Source organism: Hyla sarda, chromosome 8 (genome assembly GCF_029499605.1).
Source record: "Hyla sarda isolate aHylSar1 chromosome 8, aHylSar1.hap1, whole genome shotgun sequence".
NCBI classification, from domain to species: Eukaryota; Metazoa; Chordata; class Amphibia; order Anura; family Hylidae; genus Hyla; species Hyla sarda.
In genome coordinates this window covers 11,103,880-11,128,529 of record NC_079196.1, presented here as the reverse complement: position 1 = coordinate 11,128,529, position 24,650 = coordinate 11,103,880, and the positions used below count along the sequence as shown (strand labels likewise).

Below are 24,650 nucleotides of genomic sequence, written 5' to 3'. Positions count from 1 at the left end.
GCAGAATAGTGAGTGCAGCTCTGGAGGTGACTGGAGGATAAGACAGGATGTAACAGCAGAATAGTGAGTGCAGCTCTGGAGGATAAGACCTGATGTAACAGCAGAATAGCGAGTGCAGCACTGGAGGTGACGGGATAATAAGACATGATGTAACAGCAGAATAGTGAGTGCAGCTATGGAGTTGATTGAAGGATAAGACATGATGTAACAGCAGAACAGAGAAAGCAGCTCTGGGGGTGAATGATAGATAATACATGATGTATCAGCAGAATAGTGAGTGCAGCTCTGGAGGAGACTGGAGGATAAGACAGGATGTAACAGCAGAATAGTGAGTGCAGCTCTGGAGGTGAATGATAGATAATACATGATGTAACAGCAGAATAGTGAGTGCAGCTCTGGAGGTGACTGGAGGATAAGACAGGATGTAACAGCAGAATAGTGAGTGCAGCTCTGGGGGTGACTGGAGGATAAGACATGATGTAACAGCAGAATAGTGAGTGCAGCTCTGGAGGTGACTGGAGGATAAGACAGGATGTAACAGCAGGATAGTGAGTGCAGCTCTGGAGGTGACTGGAGGATAAGACAGGATGTAACAGCAGAATAGTGAGTGCGGCTCTGGAGGTGACTGGAGGATAAGGGATGATGTAACAGCAGAATAGTGAGTGCAGCTCTGGAGGTGACGATGATAAGACAGGATGTAAAAGCAGAATAGTGAGTGCAGCTCTAGAGGTGACGAGGATAAGACATGATATAACAGCAGAATAGTGAGTGCAGCTGTGGAGGTGACTGGAGGATAAGACATGATATAACAGCAGAATAGTGAGTGCAGCTCCGGAGATGACTGGAGGATAAGACATGATATAACAGCAGAATAGTGAGTGCAGCTCTGACTGAAGGATAAGACGTGATGTAACAGCAGAACAGTGAGTGCGGCTCTGGAGGTGACTGCAGTATGATTCCAGCAGAATGGTGAGTGTATATCTGGATCAGAGCTGAGCATTACATGTAAGTACTGGATCTTCTCTGGATCAGCGGCGTCTCTTGCGCTCCCCGTATTGATTGAGGGGCGGCGCGGTTATATTAGAGCCGGATGACTTTATTATGTGTATATAAATGTCACTGCCTCTGCTCTTCACTTGTATTGATTGTGGAGAGATGAGCGGGGAGGACTCCGACAAAACACGCCGGGACCTGCCTGCTAAACCTTACATGGGACTGCACAAGACTACATACAGCCTGGAGCAGAGTACAGTCATGTCATCATGTACTATCGCTGTGATGTCATATGAGTGACCAGTGATGTCATTATACATTATCACTAATCAATGATCTCATTTTATATGAACAAATTACATTTTATTTGATTTTGTCATGTCCTATGTCAAGTGATGTCATCATATTTTAAAAGTAAGTAGTGATGTCACTATATATATATATTAGTCATAAATAGTGATGTCATTATAAATTATCAATAGGCAGTGATGTCATCATATATTATCAGTGAGTAATGTCATTTTGTATTATACAGCAGTGATCTTTAAATATTATCATTGATGTCATATCAGTAAATAGTCATGTCATCATATTATCAATAAGTAGTGAGGTCATCCTATATTGTCAGTGATGTCATATAACCAGTAAACAGTGATGTCATCATATATGAGTGTTGTCATATTATTAGTAAGTAGCGATGTCATCATATATAATCAATGAGCAGTGATGTCATCCAGTATTATCAGTGAGCAGTGATGTCATCCAGTATAATCAGTGAACAGTGATGTCATCATATATAATCAGTGAGCAGTGATGTCATCCAGTATAATCAGTGAGCAGTGATGTCATCATATATAATCAGTGAGCAGTGATGTCATCCAGTATAATCAGTGAGCAGTGATGTCGTCATATATAATCAGTGAGCAGTGATGTCGTCATATATAATCAGTGAGCAGTGATGTCATCATATATAATCAGTGAGTAGTGATGTCATCCAGTATAATCAGTGAGCAGTGATGTCATCCAGTATAATCATTGAGCAGTGATGTCATCCAGTATAATCAGTGAGCAGTGATGTCATCCAGTATAATCAGTGAGCAGTGATGTCATCATATATAATCAGTGAGCAGGGATGTCATTCAGTATTATCAGTGAGCAGTGATGTCATCATATATAATCAGTGAGCAGTGATGTCATCATATATAATCAGTGAGCAGTGATGTCATCCAGTATAATCAGTGAGCAGTGATGTCATCCAGTATAATCAGTGAGCAGTGATGTCATCATATATAATCAGTGAGCAGTGATGTCATTCAGTATTATCAGTGAGCAGTGATGTCATCATATATAATCAGTGAGCAGTGATGTCATTCAGTATTATCAGTGAGCAGTGATGTCATCATATATAATCAGTGAGCAGTGATGTCATTCAGTATTATCAGTGAGCAGTGATGTCATCATATATAATCAGTGAGCAGTGATGTCATCATATATAATCAGTGAGCAGTGATGTCATCATATATAATCAGTGAGCAGTGATGTCATTCAGTATTATCAGTGAGCAGTGATGTCATCATATATAATCAGTGAGCAGTGATGTCATCATATATAATCAGTGAGCAGTGATGTCATTATATATAATCAGTGAGCAGTGATGTCATCCAGTATAATCAGTGAGCAGTGATGTCATCATATATAATCAGTGAGCAGTGATGTCATCATATATAATCAGTGAGCAGTGATGTCATTATATATAATCAGTGAGCAGTGATGTCATCCAGTATAATCAGTGAGCAGTGATGTCATCATATATAATCAGTGAGCAGTGATGTCATCATATATAATCAGTGAGCAGTGATGTCATCATATATAATCAGTGAGTAGTGATGTCATCATATATAATCAGTGAGCAGTGATGTTATCCAGTATTATCAGTGAGCAGTGATGTCCTCATATATAATCAGTGAGCAGTGATGTCATTCAGTATTATCAGTGAGCAGTTTTGTCATTCAGTATTATCAGTGAGCAGTGATGTCATCATATATAATCAGTGAGCAGTGATGTCATTCAGTATTATCAGTGAGCAGTGATGTCATTCAGTATTATCAGTGAGCAGTGATGTCATCATATATAATCAGTGAGCAGTGATGTCATTCAGTATTATCAGTGAGCAGTGATGTCATTCAGTATTATCAGTGAGCAGTGATGTCATCATATATAATCAGTGAGCAGTGATGTCATTCAGTATTATCAGTGAGCAGTGATGTCATCATATATAATCAGTGAGCAGTGATGTCATTTAGTATTATCAGTGAGCAGTGATGTCATCATATATAATCAGTGAGCAGTGATGTCATTCAGTATTATCAGTGAGCAGTGATGTCATTCAGTATTATCAGTGAGCAGTGATGTCATCATATATAATCAGTGAGCAGTGATGTCATTCAGTATTATCAGTGAGCAGTGATGTCATTCAGTATTATCAGTGAGCAGTGATGTCATCATATATAATCAGTGAGCAGTGATGTCATTCAGTATTATCAGTGAGCAGTGATGTCATCATATATAATCAGTGAGCAGTGATGTCATTCAGTATTATCAGTGAGCAGTGATGTCATCATATATAATCAGTGAGCAGTGATGTCATCATATATAATCAGTGAGCAGTGATGTCATCATATATAATCAGTGAGCAGTGATGTCATTCAGTATTATCAGTGAGCAGTGATGTCATCATATATAATCAGTGAGCAGTGATGTCGTCATATATAATCAGTGAGCAGTGATGTCATCATATATGATCAGTGAGCAGTGATGTCATCCAGTATAATCAGTGAGCAGTGATGTCATCCAGTATAATCAGTGAGCAGTGATGTCGTCATATATAATCAGTGAGCAGTGATGTCATCATATATAATCAGTGAGCAGTGATGTCATCATATATAATCAGTGAGCAGTGATGTCATCCTATATAATCAGTGAGCAGTGATGTCATCCTATATAATCAGTGAGCAGTGATGTCATCATATATAATCAGTGAGCAGTGATGTCATCATATATAATCAGTGAGCAGTGATGTCATCCAGTATAATCAGTGAGCAGTGATGTCATTCAGTATAATCAGTGAGCAGTGATGTCATCATATATAATCAATGAGCAGTGATGTTATCCAGTATTATCAGTGAGCAGTGATGTCATCATATATAATCAGTGAGCAGTGATGTCATCATATATAATCAGTGAGCAGTGATGTCATCCAGTATTATCAGTGAGCAGTGATGTCATCCTATATAATCAGTGAGCAGTGATGTCATCATATATAATCAGTGAGCAGTGATATCATCCAGTATAATCAGTGAGCAGTGATGTCATCCAGTATAATCAGTGAGCAGTGATGTCATCCAGTATAATCAGTGAGCAGTGATGTCATCATATATAATCAGTGAGCAGTGATGTCATTCAGTATAATCAGTGAGCAGTGATGTCATCCAGTATAATCAGTGAGCAGTGATGTCATCCAGTATAATCAGTGAGCAGTGATGTCATCCAGTATAATCAGTGAGCAGTGATGTCATCCAGTATAATCAGTGAGCAGTGATGTCATCCAGTATAATCAGTGAGCAGTAATGTCATCATGTATTGTCAGTGAGCAGTGATGTCATCCAGTATAATCAGTGAGCAGTGATGTCATCATATATAATCAGTGAGCAGTGATGTCATCATATATAATCAGTGAGCAGTGATGTCATCCAGTATAATCAGTGAGCAGTGATGTCATCCAGTATTATCAGTGAGCAGTGATGTCATCTTATATAATCAGTGAGCAGTGATGTCATCATATATAATCAGTGAGTAGTGATGTCATCCAGTATAATCAGTGAGCAGTGATGTCATCATATATAATCAGTGAGCAGTGATGTCATTCAGTATTATCAGTGAGCAGTGATGTCATCCAGTATTATCAGTGAGCAGTGATGTCATCCAGTATAATCAGTGAGCAGTGATGTCATCATATATAATCAGTGAGTAGTGATGTCATCGAGTATAATCAGTGAGCAGTGATGTCATCATATATAATCAGTGAGCAGTGATGTCATCCAGTATTATCAGTGAGCAGTGATGTCATCCAGTATAATCAGTGAGCAGTGATGTCATCCAGTATAATCAGTGAGCAGTGATGTCATCCAGTATAATCAGTGAGCAGTGATGTCATCATATATAATCAGTGAGCAGTGATGTCATCATATATAATCAGTGAGCAGTGATATCATCCAGTATAATCAGTGAGCAGTGATGTCATCCAGTATAATCAGTGAGCAGTGATGTCATCCAGTATAATCAGTGAGCAGTGATGTCATCCAGTATAATCAGTGAGCAGTGATGTCATCATATATAATCAGTGAGCAGTGATGTCATTCAGTATTATCAGTGAGCAGTGATGTCATCCAGTATAATCAGTGAGCAGTGATGTCATCCAGTATAATCAGTGAGCAGTGATGTCATCCAGTATAATCAGTGAGCAGTAATGTCATCCAGTATTATCAGTGAGCAGTGATGTCATCATATATAATCAGTGAGCAGTGATGTCATCCAGTATAATCAGTGAGCAGTGATGTCATCCAGTATAATCAGTGAGCAGTGATGTCATCCAGTATAATCAGTGAGTAGTGATGTCATCCAGTATTATCAGTGAGCAGTGATGTCATCATATATAATCAGTGAGTAGTGATGTCATCCAGTATTATCAGTGAGCAGTGATGTCATCTAGTATAATCAGTGAGCAGTGATGTCATCATATATAATCAGTGAGTAGTGATGTCATCCAGTATTATCAGTGAGCAGTGATGTCATCCAGTATAATCAGTGAGCAGTGATGTCATCCAGTATAATCAGTGAGCAGTGATGTCATCCAGTATAATCAGTGAGCAGTGATGTCATCATATATAATCAGTGAGCAGTGATGTCATCATATATAATCAGTGAGCAGTGATGTCATCCAGTATAATCAGTGAGCAGTGATGTCATCCAGTATAATCAGTGAGCAGTGATGTCATCCAGTATAATCAGTGAGCAGTGATGTCATCATATATAATCAGTGAGTAGTGATGTCATCCAGTATTATCAGTGAGCAGTGATGTCATCATATATAATCAGTGAGTAGTGATGTCATCCAGTATTATCAGTGAGCAGTGATGTCATCTAGTATAATCAGTGAGCAGTGATGTCATCATATATAATCAGTGAGTAGTGATGTCATCCAGTATTATCAGTGAGCAGTGATGTCATCCAGTATAATCAGTGAGCAGTGATGTCATCCAGTATAATCAGTGAGCAGTGATGTCATCCAGTATAATCAGTGAGCAGTGATGTCATCATATATAATCAGTGAGCAGTGATGTCATCATATATAATCAGTGAGCAGTGATGTCATCCAGTATAATCAGTGAGCAGTGATGTCATCATATATAATCAGTGAGCAGTGATGTCATCATATATAATCAGTGAGCAGTGATGTCATCATATATAATCAGTGAGCAGTGATGTCATCATATATAATCAGTGAGCAGTGATGTCATCCAGTATAATCAGTGAGCAGTGATGTCATCATATATAATCAGTGAGCAGTGATGTCATCATATATAATCAGTGAGCAGTGATGTCATCCAGTAAAATCAGTGAGCAGTGATGTCATCATATATAATCAGTGAGCAGTGATGTCATCATATATAATCAGTGAGCAGTGATGTCATCATATATAATCAGTGAGCAGTGATGTCATCATATATAATCAGTGAGCAGTGATGTCATCATATATAATCAGTGAGCAGTGATGTCATCATATATAATCAGTGAGCAGTGATGTCATCATATATAATCAGTGAGCAGTGATGTCATCATATATGATCAATGACATCATCATCTGATATTATCCAGTTATTATTTACAGATCTGCTGATATCTAATATAAGGATCATTCTGAATGTTACTAAGATAATTGTACAGAGAATATGACGTCATCACTGCTGCCCCCTGCTGGGGCTCCCTGACCTCCCTGGGCCAGTGATTATACAGTACAGCACATATAATCTCCAGCCCCTAATATAAGATCGCCCCCAATATACACCCCCTATTGGGTTATTTCGGATATCACTTTACCAGCTCCAGCCAGGAGTTGATGCTGATGGTGACGTCATCCACAGACTCCACGTAATGCCACCAGCGCGGCGGCACCAGCAGTACCTGCAGGGGGCAGTAAGAGGCGGAGTTAGACCCTGGATATACATCCCATTCCCCACATACAGATCACACTTGGGATAAACACAACTGGGATTCACAGTTCATAGAAAATAAATATTGCGCACATTTTTACGCAATGAACCTCCTCCCTTTTTGTATTCCAATTCCTCTTCAGTTTCAAGATCTCTGCTTGCTGCAAGTGAATAGGAAGATCCTTATTTAAATTCCACAGACTGAAAATATGTTCTGATCAAAGGCATATTACGACAGTTTCTTAAAAACTACTAAAATGTCCCCCAACATGTTTCACTGTACAAAAAAAAACCTGCTTCTTCAGGGGACTAGGAGACCACCTGAATAAGCAGTTTTTATGTCAGTATATGTTAAAGTTAATTTAATATATCAAAGTAAATGCCCCCCCCCAACATGTTTCACTGTGTTCAAAAACCGCATCTTCAGGGGACTAGGACACAACATATATGGGCAGTTTTCATGTTAGTAAATAGCCACATAATTCAAAACGTTGGAAGAAGGACTAGAGTCCATCAAGTTCAAACTATAACCCAACTGTATTAAAAACAAATTAGTACATCCGAGTCTATTTCCCCCCCCCCACCCCAACATGTTTCACCGCATAAAATTCTTCTTCAGGGGTGCTGTTTTTTTAAGCAGTGAAACATGTTGGGGGGGACACAACATATCAAAGTTATTTTTTTGCACGCGGATTTTTCCGACGTGATTTCGAAAAATCTGCATCAAGAATTGACCTGTTGGATCTTCATGAAGATTTGGGGGTAGATTCTTTTTCTCCTCTACTCAGTTTTGATAGTTTGCTACAATGTATCAGTGCAGGTAAAACTCTGCTCTGTGCCGGATGACCGGCGACCACAGCCGCCACGCCCCCTCCATTCATAATTATGGGAGGAGGCGTGAACGCCCCCTCCATTCATGTCTATGGCATGACGGCACGCCCCCTCCCATAGACATGAATGGAGGGGGTGTGGCGCGACATCCCAGGCTTCCGTGTTCAGAACCGACACAGCGCCGGCCCCGAGATCGCAAGGGTCCCAGCGGCCGGACCCCCGGGACAGACATGTTATCCTCTATCCTTTGGATAGGGGATAACATGTCTAGGGGCAGAGGACCCCTTTAATACAGTAAAACATCTTTAGGGTATGTTCACACGGGCGGATTTCCTGCGGAATTTCCGCAGCGTATTAGCTACGGAAAATCCGCAGCGGATTTTGCAACCATTAACTTCAATGGGGGTCATCAGAAAATCCGCAATAGAGACAGTTTTGCACATTTTCCTTCGGACCCATTGAATTCAATGGTAGCAGATTATCTGCTGCGGATTTTCTGCAGCAAATACGCTGCGGAAATTGTGCAGTTAATCCGCCCGTGTGAACGTACCCTTAGGTTAGTTTCATATCTGTGTTCATTAGGAGCTTCCCCAGGCAAAACAGCGCAGTACGTAGCCCTACTTTGTCTGGGGAAAAATGGCGGAAACCATCATGGAAACCCAACAGACTCCATTAAAGTCGGAGGGGTCTTCAGGGACCATATGTTGCAAATTCAGCGTGGTTCTGTACATAGGACAGAGCAGAGCAACAGAAAAGTAAGCAATGGTGTGAACGCGGCTTTACTTAGTTGTTCTTATGAGTGATAGATGATTTAATCCAGTGTTCCCCAACCAGTGTGCCTCCAGCTGTTGCAAAACTACAACTCCCAGCATGCCCGGACAGCCTTTGGCTGTCCGGGCCTGCTGGGAGTTGTAGTTTTGCAACAGCTGGAGGCACACTAACTAAGAAACACTGATTTAAAGTAAATCTTGCGCGACAAGGAAGGGACAAAAAAAAAAAAAGCTGTGATCCCAATAGTGGGCATTAGGTGGCGCTGTAGACATGTGGATGTAATGGTCTTGGCTGGTGAGAACATAGCAGAGCTCAGCGCGTCCAGATAACAGAACATGAAGTCACTTTCCTGATTGTTTCCAGGCGTCCTCGGTGCCTCCTACGTGCTCAGCGCAGCCATGGGAAACGATCTGCGCCGTCTGATCGCCGCCGCGCTCCTGGCTTCACATGTTGTCAGAGTTATCTTGTGTAAATGTTGTTCTGGGAAGAAATGGCGTAATGCACGATCTCGCCAATACAGCGGTGACAGACAAAGCGCTGTCCGGAGGAGACCATGAGGACGGGTGATGATTCGTTGTCCCAAACAGTTTGATTTAGGGAAAGGCTCAGATGGCGAATGGGACCTCTACAGTATTTATTTACAGAATATATATATATACACACACACAGTAGCTGAGTACCTACCTACCTAAACCTTGTGGGAGAGGAAAAGCAACAATGACGCTCTCTTCCTCATATCCCGTCCTTATATCCACAACATTATATCCCGTCCTCATATGCTGATCTTATATCACGTCCCCATATCCCGACCTCATATCCCATCCTTATCTCCAGTCCTCATATCCCGTCTACATATCCCGTCCTTATCTCCGGTCCTCATATCCTATCCTCATATCCTGTTCTCATATCCCGTCCTCATATCCAGACCTCATATCCCGTCCTTATCTCCGGTCCTCATATCCCGTCCTCATATCCCATCCTCATATCCCGTCCTTATCTCTGGTCCTCATATCCCATCCTCATATCCCGTCCTCATATCCCATCCTCCTATCCCGTCCTTATCTCCTGTCCTCATATCCCATCCTTATATCCCGTCCTCATATCCCGTCCTCATATCCCAACCTCATATCCCGTCCTCATATCCCATCCTCATATCCCGTCCTTATATCCCATCCTCATATCCCGTCCTTATCTCCGGTCCTCATATCCCGTCCTCATATCCCATCCTCATATCCCGTCCTCATCTCCGGTCCTCATATCCCAACCTCATATCCCGTCCTCATATCCCAACCTCATATCCCGACCTCATATCCCGTCCTTATCTCCGGTCCTCATATCCCGACCTCATATCCTGATCTCATATCCCGTCCTTATCTCCGGTCCTCATATCCCGACCTCATATCCCGTCCTCATATCACGTCCCCATATCCCGACCTCATATCCTGATCTCATATCCCGTCCCCATATCCCGACCTCATATCCTGATCTCATATCACGTCCCCATATCCCGACCTCCTATACACAAACACATTTCCCGACCTCATATCCGTTCTCATATCCCATCCTCATATCCCGTCCTCACATCCTGACCTCATATTCCGACCACATATCCACAACCTTATATTTCGTCCTTATATCTCAACCTCATATCCTGTCCTCACATCCTGATCTCATATTATGTCCGCATTTCCCGACCTCATATCTCGTCCTTATATCCCGTCCTCATATCCTGTCCTTATATCCCGTCCTCATATCCAGTCCTCATATCCCGTCCTCATATCCTGTCCTCATATCTCGTCCTTATATCCCGTCCTCATATCCAGTCCTCATATCCCGTCCTCATATCCTGTCCTCATATCTCGTCCTTATATCCCGTCCTCATATCCTGTCCTTATATCCCGTCCTCATATCCCGTCCTCCCATTGAGCTCTGTTTATCACTTAGTGCTGTGACTATGCAGGGGGGTTGCAGCTCTGCATCAGAAATATTTGCGCTTGCCTCCCTATAGCTACATTATTTATCAGCATAAAATGGCGGAAATGGAGATAAAAGTTATAGATTTATCAAGGAACCAGAGACCTAATACAACGTGCGGAGTACAAAACAAATACGATAAATCAGGTTAAACACATTTGGGAGCATTTTCCTTGTTTTTGCACAGTTTTTTCCTGATTCTTGAGGTTTTCCAGCGAGCACGGCCGTGCGCCTTCATCCGGAATGTTCTTGTGCCTTTTTTATTTCTTTTTGCAGTTGGCGCTCGCTTCGTCATTTCTTTATTTTTGCACTCGAGGGGGTGTGGCTTAGTGTGCGAAAATAGATCTGTTACATTTATCATCTGCATATTTTTTTGTGCAAAAATCTAAATCAAAATGTGCAACTATACTCCACTCCCTAGGTCCGTGGTTTCCAAACAGCGTGCCTCCAGCTGTTGCAAAACTGCAAGTCCCAGCATGTCCGGACAGCCAAATGTTTGCTTGGAGTTGTAGTTTTGCAACATCTAATTAATCCTGTATAGGATTATACATAAATATATATATTTATATATATGTGTATGTATGTATATATCCTCTCACTGACAGCAAGCAGTGATCTTAAAAGTGTTTATGCTGCGTTCGCAATTACTTCAATTAGACACAAAACTCCACCAGAAAAACTGTGCAAAGGAAAAGAAATTATGCGTAAATGCTAAATCCCCCCCCCCCCCCCCCCCCGCACCCAACGTGTTAGGGGCCCTATTACACAGGGCGATTACTGGCCGAGCAATAAAGGAGACCTGCGCCCGTTTACATGGTAGAATTTCCGAGCGGAATCACAAATTTTCCGGGCAGACATTCTGCTGTGTGAACATAGGCCAATGTTTCCCAACAATGGTGCCTCCAGCTGTTGCAAAACTACAACTCCGGGCATGCTGGGAGTTGAAGTTTTGCAACAGCTGGTGGCACCCTGGTTGGAGACACTGAAAAGATCTGATTTTATTCTAAAAACAGCACCACCCCGTTACATATATATAACAGCTATATATATATATATCTCAATATATATATACATATATATGTGTATATATATATATATATATATATATATCTCAATATATATATACATATATATGTATATATATATATATATATATATATATATATAAAAAGCTATATATATATCAATCTCTCTCTCTCTCTCTGTATATGTGTGTATATATATATATATATATATATATATATATTGCAAGCTATATATATATATCAATCTATATATATACCCAAGAGGTTGGTCCTGCAAGACTCCTACTTATGGGAACGGTGCTCTTGCTTTGAAAAAAGTGCAGGGACTCAGTTCCCAAGGGTTCCTGCAGGACTTGAGCTCTGTATATGTTGGGTAAATGTGTCCTCTACAGCACTTTCCGGACCCCTCAGTGACCTGTCCTCCTGTTCCTGTACCTGTCCTGGATGCAGGGTGACCACGTGTGGACGAGCCCTTGAAAACGCAGGATAGCGCTGCCAGTCAGGTTTCACCACGTTGACCTTACTGAATACGCTGGACTCTTCGTATGGGATTCGGGTGGGGTACAGGTGCGCAGTGTCCTCGGGGTGAAACAGGTGCCACTTCTTCCTGAAAGCAAGAATTATAATAAATTCAATTTATAAAGGTGGGAGAAATCTGCCACAAAATACAGATAAATAGGGAGATTTATGTCTGTGTATTATTAGTGTCACTGAACATGTAATGAGTAGCACAGAGGATTTCAGCAGAAGAGAGAGCGCTGACAGAATGGGAGGTCAGAGAGAGAGCAGAGACTCCCCAGCAGCACAGAGTATTTCAGGAGAAGACAGTACTGATCTTGTGGGAGGAGCTGATTCGTCCCAGCAGAACAGAGTATTTCAGGAGGGGTGTGTGCTGATCTTGTGGGAAATAAAAAATTAGTTACACAGTGGAAGGCGCTTGTTCACCCCAGAGTATTTCAGGAGAAGACAGTACTTGTGGAGGGATCAGGGTCTGGTCAGCACAGAGTATTTCAGGATAATAACATGCTGATCTTGTGGCGGGATCAGGGTCTGGTTATTTCAGGATAACATGCTGATCTTGTGGAGGGATCAGGGTCTGGTTATTTCAGGATAATAACATGCTGATCTTGTGGAAGGATCAGGGTCTGGTCAGCACAGAGTATTTCAGGATAATAACATGCTGATCTTGTGGAAGGATCAGGGTCTGGTTATTTCAGGATAATAACATGCTGATCTTGTGGAGGGATCAGGGTCTGGTCAGCACAGAGTATTTCAGGATAATAACATGCTGATCTTGTGGAAGGATCAGGGTCTGGTTATTTCAGGATAATAACATGCTGATCTTGTGGAGGGATCAGGGTCTGGTCAGCAGCACAGAGTATTTCAGGATAATAACATGCTGATCTGGTGGAAGGATCAGGGTCTGGTCAGCACAGAGTATTTCAGGATAATAATATGCTGATCTTGTGGAAGGATCAGGGTCTGGTCAGCACAGAGTGTTTCAGGATAATAACATGCTGATCTTGTGGAAGGATCAGGGTCTGGTTATTTCAGGATAATAACATGCTGATCTTGTGGAGGGATCAGGGTCTGGTTATTTCAGGATAATAACATGCTGATCTTGTGGAGGGATCAGGGTCTGGTAGGCAGCACAGAGTATTTCAGGATAATAACATGCTGATCTTGTGGAGGGATCAGGGTCTGGTAGGCAGCACAGAGTATTTCAGGATAATAACATGCTGATCTTGTGGAAGGATCAGGGTCTGGTTATTTCAGGATAATAACATGCTGATCTTGTGGAAGGATCAGGGTCTGGTTATTTCAGGATAATAACATGCTGATCTTGTGGAGGGATCAGGGTCTGGTCAGCAGCACAGAGTATTTCAGGATAATAACATGCTGATCTTGTGGAGGGATCAGGGTCTGGTCAGTACAGAGTATTTCAGCAGAGTAACATGCTGATCTTGTGGAGGGATCAGGGTCTCGTCAGCAGCACAGAGTATTTCATTATAATAACATGCTGATCTTGTGGAGGGATCAGGGTCTGGTCAGCAGCACAGAGTATTTCAGGATAATAACATGCTGATCTTGTGGCGGGATCCTGGTCTGGTTATTTCAGGATAATAACATGCTGATCTGGTGAGGGTCTGGTTATTTCAGGATAATAACATGCTGATCTTGTGGAGGGATCAGGGTCTGGTCAGCAGCACAGAGTATTTCATTATAATAACATGCTGATCTTGTGGAGGGATCAGGGTCTGGTCAGCACAGAGTATTTCAGGATAGTAACATGCTGATCTTGTGGAGGGATCAGGGTCTGGTCAGCAGCACAGAGTATTTCATTATAATAACATGCTGATCTTGCGGCGGGATCAGGGTCTGGTTATTTCAGGATAATAACATGCTGATCTTGCGGCGGGATCAGGGTCTGGTTATTTCAGGATAATAACATGCTGATCTTGTGGAGGGATCAGGGTCTGGTCAGCACAGAGTATTTCAGGATAATAACATGCTGATCTTGTGGCGGGATCAGGGTCTGGTTATTTCAGGATAATAACATGCTGATCTTGTGGAGGGATCAGGGTCTGGTCAGTACAGAGTATTTCAGCAGAGTAACATGCTGATCTTGCGGCGGGATCAGGGTCTGGTTATTTCAGGATAATAACATGCTGATCTTGCGGCGGGATCAGGGTCTGGTTATTTCAGGATAATAACATGCTGATCTTGCGGCGGGATCAGGGTCTGGTTATTTCAGGATAATAACATGCTGATCTTGTGGCGGGATCAGGGTCTGGTTATTTCAGGATAATAACATGCTGATCTTGCGGCGGGATCAGGGTCTGGTTATTTCAGGATAATAACATGCTGATCTTGTGGAGGGATCAGGGTCTGGTTATTTCAGGATAATAACATGCTGATCTTGTGGCGGGATCAGGGTCTGGTTATTTCAGTATAATAACATGCTGATCTTGTGGAGGGATCAGGGTCTGGTCAGCACAGAGTATTTCAGGATAATAACATGCTGATCTTGTGGAGGGATCAGGGTCTGGTCAGCACAGAGTATTTCAGGATAATAACATGCTGATCTTGTGGCGGGATCAGGGTCTGGTTATTTCAGGATAATAACATGCTGATCTTGTGGCGGGATCAGGGTCTGGTTATTTCAGGATAATAACATGCTGATCTTGTGGAGGGATCAGGGTCTGGTTATTTCAGGATAATAACATGCTGATCTTGTGGAGGGATCAGGGTCTGGTTATTTCAGGATAATAACATGCTGATCTTGTGGAGGGATCAGGGTCTGGTCAGTACAGAGTATTTCAGCAGAGTAACATGCTGATCTTGTGGAGGGATCAGGGTCTGGTTATTTCAGGATAATAACATGCTGATCTTGTGGCGGGATCAGGGTCTGGTTATTTCAGGATAATAACATGCTGATCTGGTGAGGGCCATTGACCCCTTTACTGATGCCCGCGGTGACGGGAGCTGACGCAGAGTCCGGACGTATCGGCAGCGGTCAGTCCTCTCTTTCCTCGGATCGATGCGTCCTCCATTAGTATTCACGTGTAAAGTGTTTTTCTGAGCGCGTTTCGCTGTCCGAGGCTTTTTCTGCATCAATAAATGGTGTATTAAATAATCATAAAAGGCGTAAGAGATCGGCGCGGCCTGACCCCCTGGAGCGAACACCGGGGAGGGCGGCCAGGCACAGCAGAGGCGAGCGGGTCACTAATGCTCAATATTTAACCATTAGACCCTGTGTCAGGGCTAAAAACCGGCGCGGCTACAGCATTAACCCCTCCACTGCTGGGGACGTAACTAACAAGCCGGGATTATAGCAGCGTCCGGAGCCCTGATGATTAGATAATGGGGAGCTGGTGACATCATCACAAAGACACAATGATGTCATATCATGTGAGGCTCTAGTCCAGTGTTTCCCAACCAGTGTGCCTCCAGCTGTTGCAAAACTACAACTTCCAGCATTCCTGGACAGCCTTTGGCTGTCCGGGCATGCTGGGAGTTGTAGTTTTGCAACAGCTGGAGGCACACTGATTAAAGAACACTGGACTAGAGCCTCACAATAATTGAAGTAAAGTTATGTGATAAACCCCAGACTAAAGTTCCTCATCCCTGCACAGGCACAGAGCATGCCCACTACATTCCTCCATATTAGTAAATAAGTGACAGGGGGGCAGCTTAGCTCCTCTTCTCTGCACAGACACAGAGCATGCCCACTACACTCATCCATAGTAGATGACGGACAGAGCTTTTTGCACAGTGACCTTCGGACAGGTCACACAGCATGCCCGCAACACTCTACCATAGACATCAATAGGTGATGGGGGCTGCTCCTTCTCCCTGCACAGGTTATAAAACATGTTCACAATTCTCTCCCATAAAAGTCAATAAGTTATGGACACAGCTGATCTCCCCCCATCCCTGCACAGTGATCTTTGGACAGAGCACAGAGCATGCCCCCTACATTCGTCCTTAAAAAGTCAGTAGGTGCTAGACACAGCTGACCTCCTCCCATCCTTGCAGTCACCTTTGGAAAGGTCACAAAGCATCCCCCCAACACTCTCCCATAGGCATTAATGGGTGAAGAAGCAGCTCAGCTACTTCTCCCTGCACATATTATAGAGCATGCCCACAACACTCCCCCATAGAAGTCAATAGGTGGATGGGAGCTGTGGTGTTTCCATACCCGATCGCGGTGGTCTCACCTGCCCTGCACTTGGAGCACCAGGTTGCAGCCGTAGCAGTCGATGTGACACGGGGTATTCGCTCCTCCACTTCCTACCCACAGAGTGCTGTCCCGGCCGTCTCTTCCAGGGAACCCGAAATCAGCCCAGGAGACCTCCTGCCGCAGGAACAGAGAGGAGGAGGGTTATAGAAATATAGAATCATAGATTATAGGCAAAGGTAAATCCCCTCAGGTATAACCGGTGGGGGTCCGGGCTACATATTATGCAACTTGTGGGATTCTGGTCTGTATAGGATATAACCTGTGGGGTCCTGTCTGTATAGGATATATCCTGTGGGGTCCTGTCTGTATAGGATATATCCTGTGGGGTCCAGACTGTATAGGATATATCCTGTGGGGTCCAGACTGTATAGGATATATCCTGTGGGGTCCTGTCCGTATAGGATATATCCTGTGGGGTCCTGTCCGTATAGGATATATCCTGTGGGGTCCTGTCCGTATAGGATATATCCTGTGGGGTCCTGTCCGTATAGGATATATCCTGTGGGGTCCTGTCCGTATAGGATATATCCTGTGGGGTCCTGTCCGTATAGGATATATCCTGTGGGGTCCTGTCCGTATAGGATATATCCTGTGGGGTCCTGTCCGTATAGGATATATCCTGTGGGGTCCTGTCCGTATAGGATATATCCTGTGGGGTCCTGTCCGTATAAGATATATCCTGTGGGGGTCCTGTCCGTATAGGATATATCCTGTGGGGGTCCTGTCCGTATAGGATATATCCTGTGGGGGTCCTGTCCGTTTAGGATATATCCTGTGGGGTCCTGTCCGTATAGGATATATCCTGTGGGGTCCTGTCCGTATAGGATATATCCTGTGGGGGTCCTGTCCGTATAGGATCTATCCTGTGGGGTCCTGTCCGTATAGGATATATCCTGTGGGGTCCTGTCCGTATAGGATCTATCCTGTGGGGTCCTGTCCGTATAGGATATATCCTGTGGGGTCCTGTCCGTATAGGATCTATCCTGTGGGGTCCTGTCCGTATAGGATCTATCCTGTGGGGTCCTGTCCGTATAGGATCTATCCTGTGGGGTCCTGTCCGTATAGGATCTATCCTGTGGGGTCCTGTCCGTATAGGATCTATCCTGTGGGGTCCTGTCCGTATAGGATCTATCCTGTGGGGTCCTGTCCGTATAGGATCTATCCTGTGGGGTCCTGTCCGTATAGGATCTATCCTGTGGGGTCCTGTCCGTATAGGATCTATCCTGTGGGGTCCTGTCCGTATAGGATCTATCCTGTGGGGTCCTGTCCGTATAGGATCTATCCTGTGGGGTCCTGTCCGTATAGGATCTATCCTGTGGGGTCCTGTCCGTATAGGATCTATCCTGTGGGGTCCTGTCTGTATAGGATCTATCCTGTGGGGTCCTGTCTGTATAGGATCTATCCTGTGGGGTCCTGTCTGTATAGGATCTATCCTGTGGGGTCCTGTCTGTATAGGATCTATCCTGTGGGGTCCTGTCTGTATAGGATCTATCCTGTGGGGTCCTGTCTGTATAGGATCTATCCTGTGGGGTCCTGTCTGTATAGGATCTATCCTGTGGGGTCCTGTCTGTATAAGATATATCCTGTGGGGTCCTGTCTGTATAAGATATATCCTGTGGGGTCCTGTCTGTATAAGATATATCCTGTGGGGTCCTGTCTGTATAAGATATATCCTGTGGGGTCCTGTCTGTATAAGATATATCCTGTGGGGTCCTGTCTGTATAAGATATATCCTGTGGGGTCCTGTCTGTATAAGATATATCCTGTGGGGTCCTGTCTGTATAGGATATATCCTGTGGGGTCCTGTCTGTATAGGATATATCCTGTGGGGTCCTGTCTGTATAGGATATATCCTGTGGGGTCCTGTCTGTATAGGATATATCCTGTGGGGTCCTGTCTGTATAGGATATATCCTGTGGGGTCCTGTCTGTATAGGATATATCCTGTGGGGTCCTGTCTGTATAGGATATATCCTGTGGGGTCCTGTCTGTATAGGATATATCCTGTGGGGTCCTGTCTGTATAGGATATATCCTGTGGGGTCCTGTCTGTATAGGATATATCCTGTGGGGTCCTGTCTGTATAGGATATATCCTGTGGGGTCCTGTCTGTATAGGATATATCCTGTGGGGTCCTGTCTGTATAGGATATATCCTGTGGGGTCCTGTCTGTATAAGATATATCCTGTGGGGTCCTGTCTGTATAGGATATATCCTGTGGGGTCCTGTCTGTATAGGATATATCCTGTGGGGTCCTGTCTATATAGGAAATATCCTGTGGGGTCCTGTCTGTATAGGATATAACCTGTGGGGTCCTGTCTGTATAGGATATAACCTGTGGGGGTCCTGTCTGTATAGGATATATCCTGTGGGGTCCTGTCTGTATAGGATATATCCTGTGGGGTCCTGTCTGTATAGGATATATCCTGTGGGGTCCTGTCTGTATAGGATATATCCTGTGGGGTCCTGTCTGTATAGGATATATCCTGTGGGGTCCTGTCTGTATAGGATATATCCTGTGGGGTCCTGTCTGTATAGGATATATCCTGTGGGGTCCTGTCTGTATAGGATTTATCCTGTGGGGTCCTGTCTGTATAGGATATATCCTGTGGGGTCCTGTCTGTATAGGATATATCCTGTGGGGTCCTGTCTGTATAGGATATATCCTGTGGGGTCCTGTCTGTATAGGATATATCCTGTGGGGTCCTGTCTGTATAGGATATATCCTGTGGGGTCCTGTCTGTATAGGATATATCCTGTGGGGTCCTGTCTGTATAGGATATATCCTGTGGGGTCCTGTCTGTATATGATATATCCTGTGGGGTCCTGTCTGTATAAGATATATCCTGTGGGGTCCTGTCTGTATAGGATATATCCTGTGGGGTCCTGTCTGTATAGGATATATCCTGTGGGGTCCTGTCTATATAGGAAATATCCTGTGGGGTCCTGTCTGTATAGGATATAACCTGTGGGGTCCTGTCTGTATAGGATATAACCTGTGGGGGTCCTGTCTGTATAGGATATATCCTGTGGGGTCCTGTCTGTATAGGATATATCCTGTGGGGTCCTGTCTGTATAGGATATATCCTGTGGGGTCCTGTCTGTATAGGATATATCCTGTGGGGTCCTGTCTGTATAGGATATATCCTGTGGGGTCCTGTCTGTATAGGATATATCCTGTGGGGTCCTGTCTGTATAGGATATATCCTGTGGGGTCCTGTCTGTATAGGATATATCCTGTGGGGTCCTGTCTGTATAGGATATACAGTCATGGCCGAAAATGTTGTCACCCCTGAAATGTTTCTAGAAAATGAAGTATTTCTCACAGGAAAGGATTGCAGTAACACAGGTTTTGCTATACACATGTTTATTCCTTTTGTGTGTATTGGAACTAAACCAAAAAAGGAAGAAAAAAAGCAAATTGGACATAATGTCACCAAACTCCAAAAATGGTCTGGACAAAATTATTGGCACCTTACAAAATTGTGGAGAAATAAGATTGTTTCCATCATGTGATGTTCCTTTATACTCACCTGGGGCAAGTAACAGGTGTGGGCAATATAAAAATCACAACTGAAAGCAGATAAAAAGGAGAGAAGTTCACTTAGTCTTTGCATTGTGTGTCTGTGTGTGCCGCACTAAGCATGGACAACAGAAAGAGGAGAAGAGAACTGTCTGAGGACTTGAGAACCAAAATTGTGGAAAAATATCAACAATCTCCAGGTTACAAGTCCATCTCCAGAGATCTAGATTTGTCTTTGTCCACAGTGCGCAACATTATCAAGAAGTTTACAACCCATGGCCCTGTAGATAATCTCCCTGGACGGAAGGGAGAAATTGATGAAAGGTGTCAACGCAGGATAGTCCGGATGGTGGATAAGCAGCCCCAAACAAGTTCCAGAGATATTCAAGCTGTCCTGCAGGCTCAGGGAGCATCAGTGTCAGCGCCAACTATCCGTCGACATTTAAATGAAATGAAACACTATGGAGGAGACCCAGGAGGACCCCACTATGGAGGAGACCCAGGAGGACCCCACTATGGAGGAGACCCAGGAGGACCCCACTATGGAGGAGACCCAGGAGGACCCCCACTATGGAGGAGACCCAGGAGGACCCCACTATGGAGGAGACCCAGGAGGACCCCACTATGGAGGAGACCCAGGAGGACCCCACTATGGAGGAGACCCAGGAGGACCCCACTATGGAGGAGACCCAGGAGGACCCCACTATGGAGGAGACCCAGGAGGACCCCACTATGGAGGAGACCCAGGAGGACCCCACTATGGAGGAGACCCAGGAGGACCCCAGTATGGAGGAGACCCAGGAGGACCCCAGTATGGAGGAGACCCAGGAGGACCCCACTATGGAGGAGACCCCGGATGACCCCACTATGGAGGAGACCCCGGAGGACCCCACTATGGAGGAGACCCAGGAGGACCCCACTATGGAGGAGACCCAGGTGGACCCCACTATGGAGGAGACCCAGGAGGACCCCACTATGGAGGAGACCCCGGAGGACCCCACTATGGAGGAGACCCAGGAGGACCCCACTATGGAGGAGACCCAGGAGGACCCCACTATGGAGGAGACCCAGGAGGACCCCACTATGGAGGAGACCAAGGAGGACCCCACTATGGAGGAGACCCAGGAGGACCCCACTATGGAGGAGACCCAGGAGGACCCCACTATGGAGGAGACCCAGGAGGACCCCACTATGGAGGAGACCCAGGAGGACCCCACTATGGAGGAGACCCAGGAGGACCCCACTATGGAGGAGACCCAGGAGGACCCCACTATGGAGGAGACCCAGGAGGACCCCACTATGGAGGAGACCCAGGAGGACCCCACTATGGAGGAGACCCAGGAGGACCCCACTATGGAGGAGACCCACAAGGACCCCACTATGGAGGAGACCCAGGAGGACCCCGCTATGGAGGAGACCCAGGAGGACCCCACTGCTGACACAGAGACATAAAAAGAGACTACATTTTGCCAAAATGAACTTGAGTAACCAAAATGCTTCTGGGAAAACGTCTTGTGGACAGATGAGACCAAGATAGATCTTTTTGGTAAAGCAAATCATTCTACTGTTTACCGAAAACGGAATGAGGCCTACAAAGAAAAGAACACAGGACCTACAGTGACATATGGTGGAGGTCAGTGATGTTTTGGGTTGTTTTGCTGCCTCTGGCACTGGGGGCCTTGAATGTGTACAAGACATCATGAAATCTGAGGATTACCAATGGATTTTGGGTCGCACTGTACAGCCCAGTGTCAGAAAGATGAGTTTGCGTCCGAGATCTTGGGTCTTCCAGCAGGACAATGACCCCAAACATACGTCAAAAAGCCCCAGAAATGGATGACAACAAAGCGCTGGAGAGTTCTGAAGTGTCAGCAATGAGTCCAGATCTAAATCCCACTGATCACCTGTGGAGAGATCTTATAATTACTGTTGGGAAAAGGCGCCGTCCAATAAGAGACCTGGAGCAGTTTGTAAAGGAAGAGTGGTCCAACATTCCGGCTGAGAGGTGTAAGAAGCTTATTGATGGTTATAGGAAGAGTGGTCCAACATCCCGGCTGAGAGGTGTAAGAAGCTTATTGATTGTTATAGGAAGAGTGGTCCAGCATTCCGGCTGAGAGGTGTAAGAAGCTTATTGATGGTTATAGGAAGAGTGGTCCAACATTCCGGCTGAGAGGTGTAAGAAGCTTATTGATGGTTATAGGAAGAGTGGTCCAACATTCCGGCTGAGAGGAGTAAGAAGCTTATTGATGGTTATAGGAAGAGTGGTACAACATTCCAGCTGAGAGGTGTAAGAAGCTTATTGATGGTTATAGGAAGAGTGGTCCAACATTCCGGCTGAGAGGTGTAAGAAGCTTATTGATGGTTATAGGAAGAGTGGTCCAACATTCCGGCTGAGAGGTGTAAGAAGCTTATTGATGGTTATAGGAAGAGTGGTCAAACATTCCGGCTGAGAGGTGTAAGAAGCTTATTGATGGTTATAGGAAGAGTGGTCCAACATTCCGGCTGAGAGGTGTAAGAAGCTTATTGATGGTTATAGGAAGAGTGGTCCAACATTCCGGCTGAGAGGTGTAAGAAGCTTATTGATGGTTATAGGAAGACACTGATTTCACTTATTTTTTCCAAAGAGTGTGCACCCAAATATTAAGTTAAGGGGCCAATAATTGTGTCCAGCCCATTTTTGGAGTTTGGTGACATTATGTCCAATTTGCTTTTTTTCCTCCTTTTTTGGTTTAGTTCCAATACACACAAAGGGAATAAACATGTGTATAGCAAAACGTGTGTTACTGCAATCCTTTCCTGTGAGGAATACTTCATTTTCTAGAAATATACCCCTGTCTGTTCACCTCCTATCACCGCCTTTCTCGCTCTATTAGACATTTTCCCTCATTGATCGCCTGAGGTTTTGCCGTCAGTTCTTTGATTTCCTGTTTCTGTGATTTTTCGTTTTCTTCAATAATAAATAAAGTTCACAGAGAGCAAAGAAAATGTCAAATGTCACAGAACAAAACCATCAATACCTGAGTCCTGCCCGAGCCGATCACCCCATCCCCCCACCCAGTGCCCAGAGGAACCTGTCAGTCATCTAATGGGAGAAGAATCCAAGATACTGGAGGTACAGGGAATATCACCTTCTGTTACTATATATACAACCAAAAGAAATTATATAAACTATCCTCCAGAGCTGTACTCACTATTCTGCTGGTGAGGTCACTGTGTACATACATTACATTACTTATCCTGTACTGATCCTGAGTTATATCCTGTATTATACTCCAGAGCTGTACTCACTATTCTGCTGGTGAGGTCATTGTGTACATACATTACATTACTTATCCTGTACTGATCCTGAGTTATATCCTGTATTATACTCCAGAGCTGTACTCACTATTCTGCTGGTGAGGTCACTGTGTACATACATTACATTACTGATCCTGTACTGATCCTGAGTTATATCCTGTATTATACTCCAGAGCTGTACTCACTATTCTGCTGGTGAGGTCACTGTGTGTATACATTACATTACTTATCCTGTACAGATCCTGCGTTATATCCTGTATTATACTCCAGAGCTGTACTCACTATTCTGCTGGTGAGGTCACTGTGTACATACATTACTTATCCTGTACTGATCCTGAGTTATATCCTGTATTATACTCCAGAGCTGTACTCACTATTCTGCTGGTGAGGTCACTGTGTACATACATTACATTACTGATCCTGTACTGATCCTGAGTTATATCCTGTATTATACTCCAGAGCTGTACTCACTATTCTGCTGGTGAGGTCACTGTGTACATACATTACATTACTTATCCTGTACTGATCCTGAGTTATATCCTGTATTATACTCCAGAGCTGCACTCACTATTCTGCTGGTGAGGTCACTGTGTGTGGATAGGGTGGTGATTTCTTCTGGGGGTCCGGGCGCAGTACGGGGGACACTACAGACGCCACAGTCTCTATCTCTCCTTCATCTCGTCCCTTTGCTAATTTTAATTAACAGTGAGGAACGTCTTTGGCGCTAATAACATAATGGACTCCAAACTCTATTAAGGGATCTGTGGCGGCGCAGGATGGAGATTAGAAATGTTCTGGGTCAGTGCACGGGAGCGAACAGCAAACATGGCAGACGTGTCCTGGAACAGCAGGAAGGTGACAGCCATGTTAACTGGATGTAAGTGACAGGAGCGGGAGGGAGGCTCGGGGAGGGGGGGGTTGGCGTCAGATCACCGGTGGAGAATCCGATCGTCCTGGTCATAAAGACGCAATTTCGTCAGTGGAATTACTGTTTATTGTATGTCGTTTCCTTTTAGATACAACTATTCATTTTTTCAATTACATTTTTTTATTTTTTTTTTTATTTATTCATATATATATTTTTTTTTTTTTTTAAATCCTTCAAAAGGACATTAAAATGGGAATATTGAATTGATCATAGAATACTGCCCTCCTTATGGGATCGTACTCTGAGGATTTTCTTAGTAAAATGGAGTTAGTTTCAGAATCTGGCGCACAAACCGAC

At 44.2% G+C, this 24,650-nt stretch overlaps 1 protein-coding gene across 3 annotated transcripts in view; it reads right to left on the bottom strand.

The window, feature by feature from the left end:
• HSPBAP1 (HSPB1 associated protein 1) overlaps window positions 1-24,650 on the bottom strand; it is a 172,608-nt gene that overhangs the window by 102,692 nt on the left and 45,266 nt on the right. For 2 of the 3 annotated variants that reach the window (XM_056536544.1, XM_056536543.1), the window contains exons 4-6: window positions 16,585-16,721; window positions 12,299-12,470; window positions 7,150-7,233 (exon numbers count right to left, since the gene is read on the bottom strand). In XM_056536544.1, coding sequence (XP_056392519.1) covers window positions 7,150-7,233; window positions 12,299-12,470; window positions 16,585-16,721 — 393 coding nt within the window. Of the gene's footprint in view, window positions 1-7,149; window positions 7,234-9,195; window positions 9,345-12,298; window positions 12,471-16,584; window positions 16,722-24,650 lie in introns of those variants that run through there. The other variant, XM_056536545.1, reaches the window with a different exon arrangement.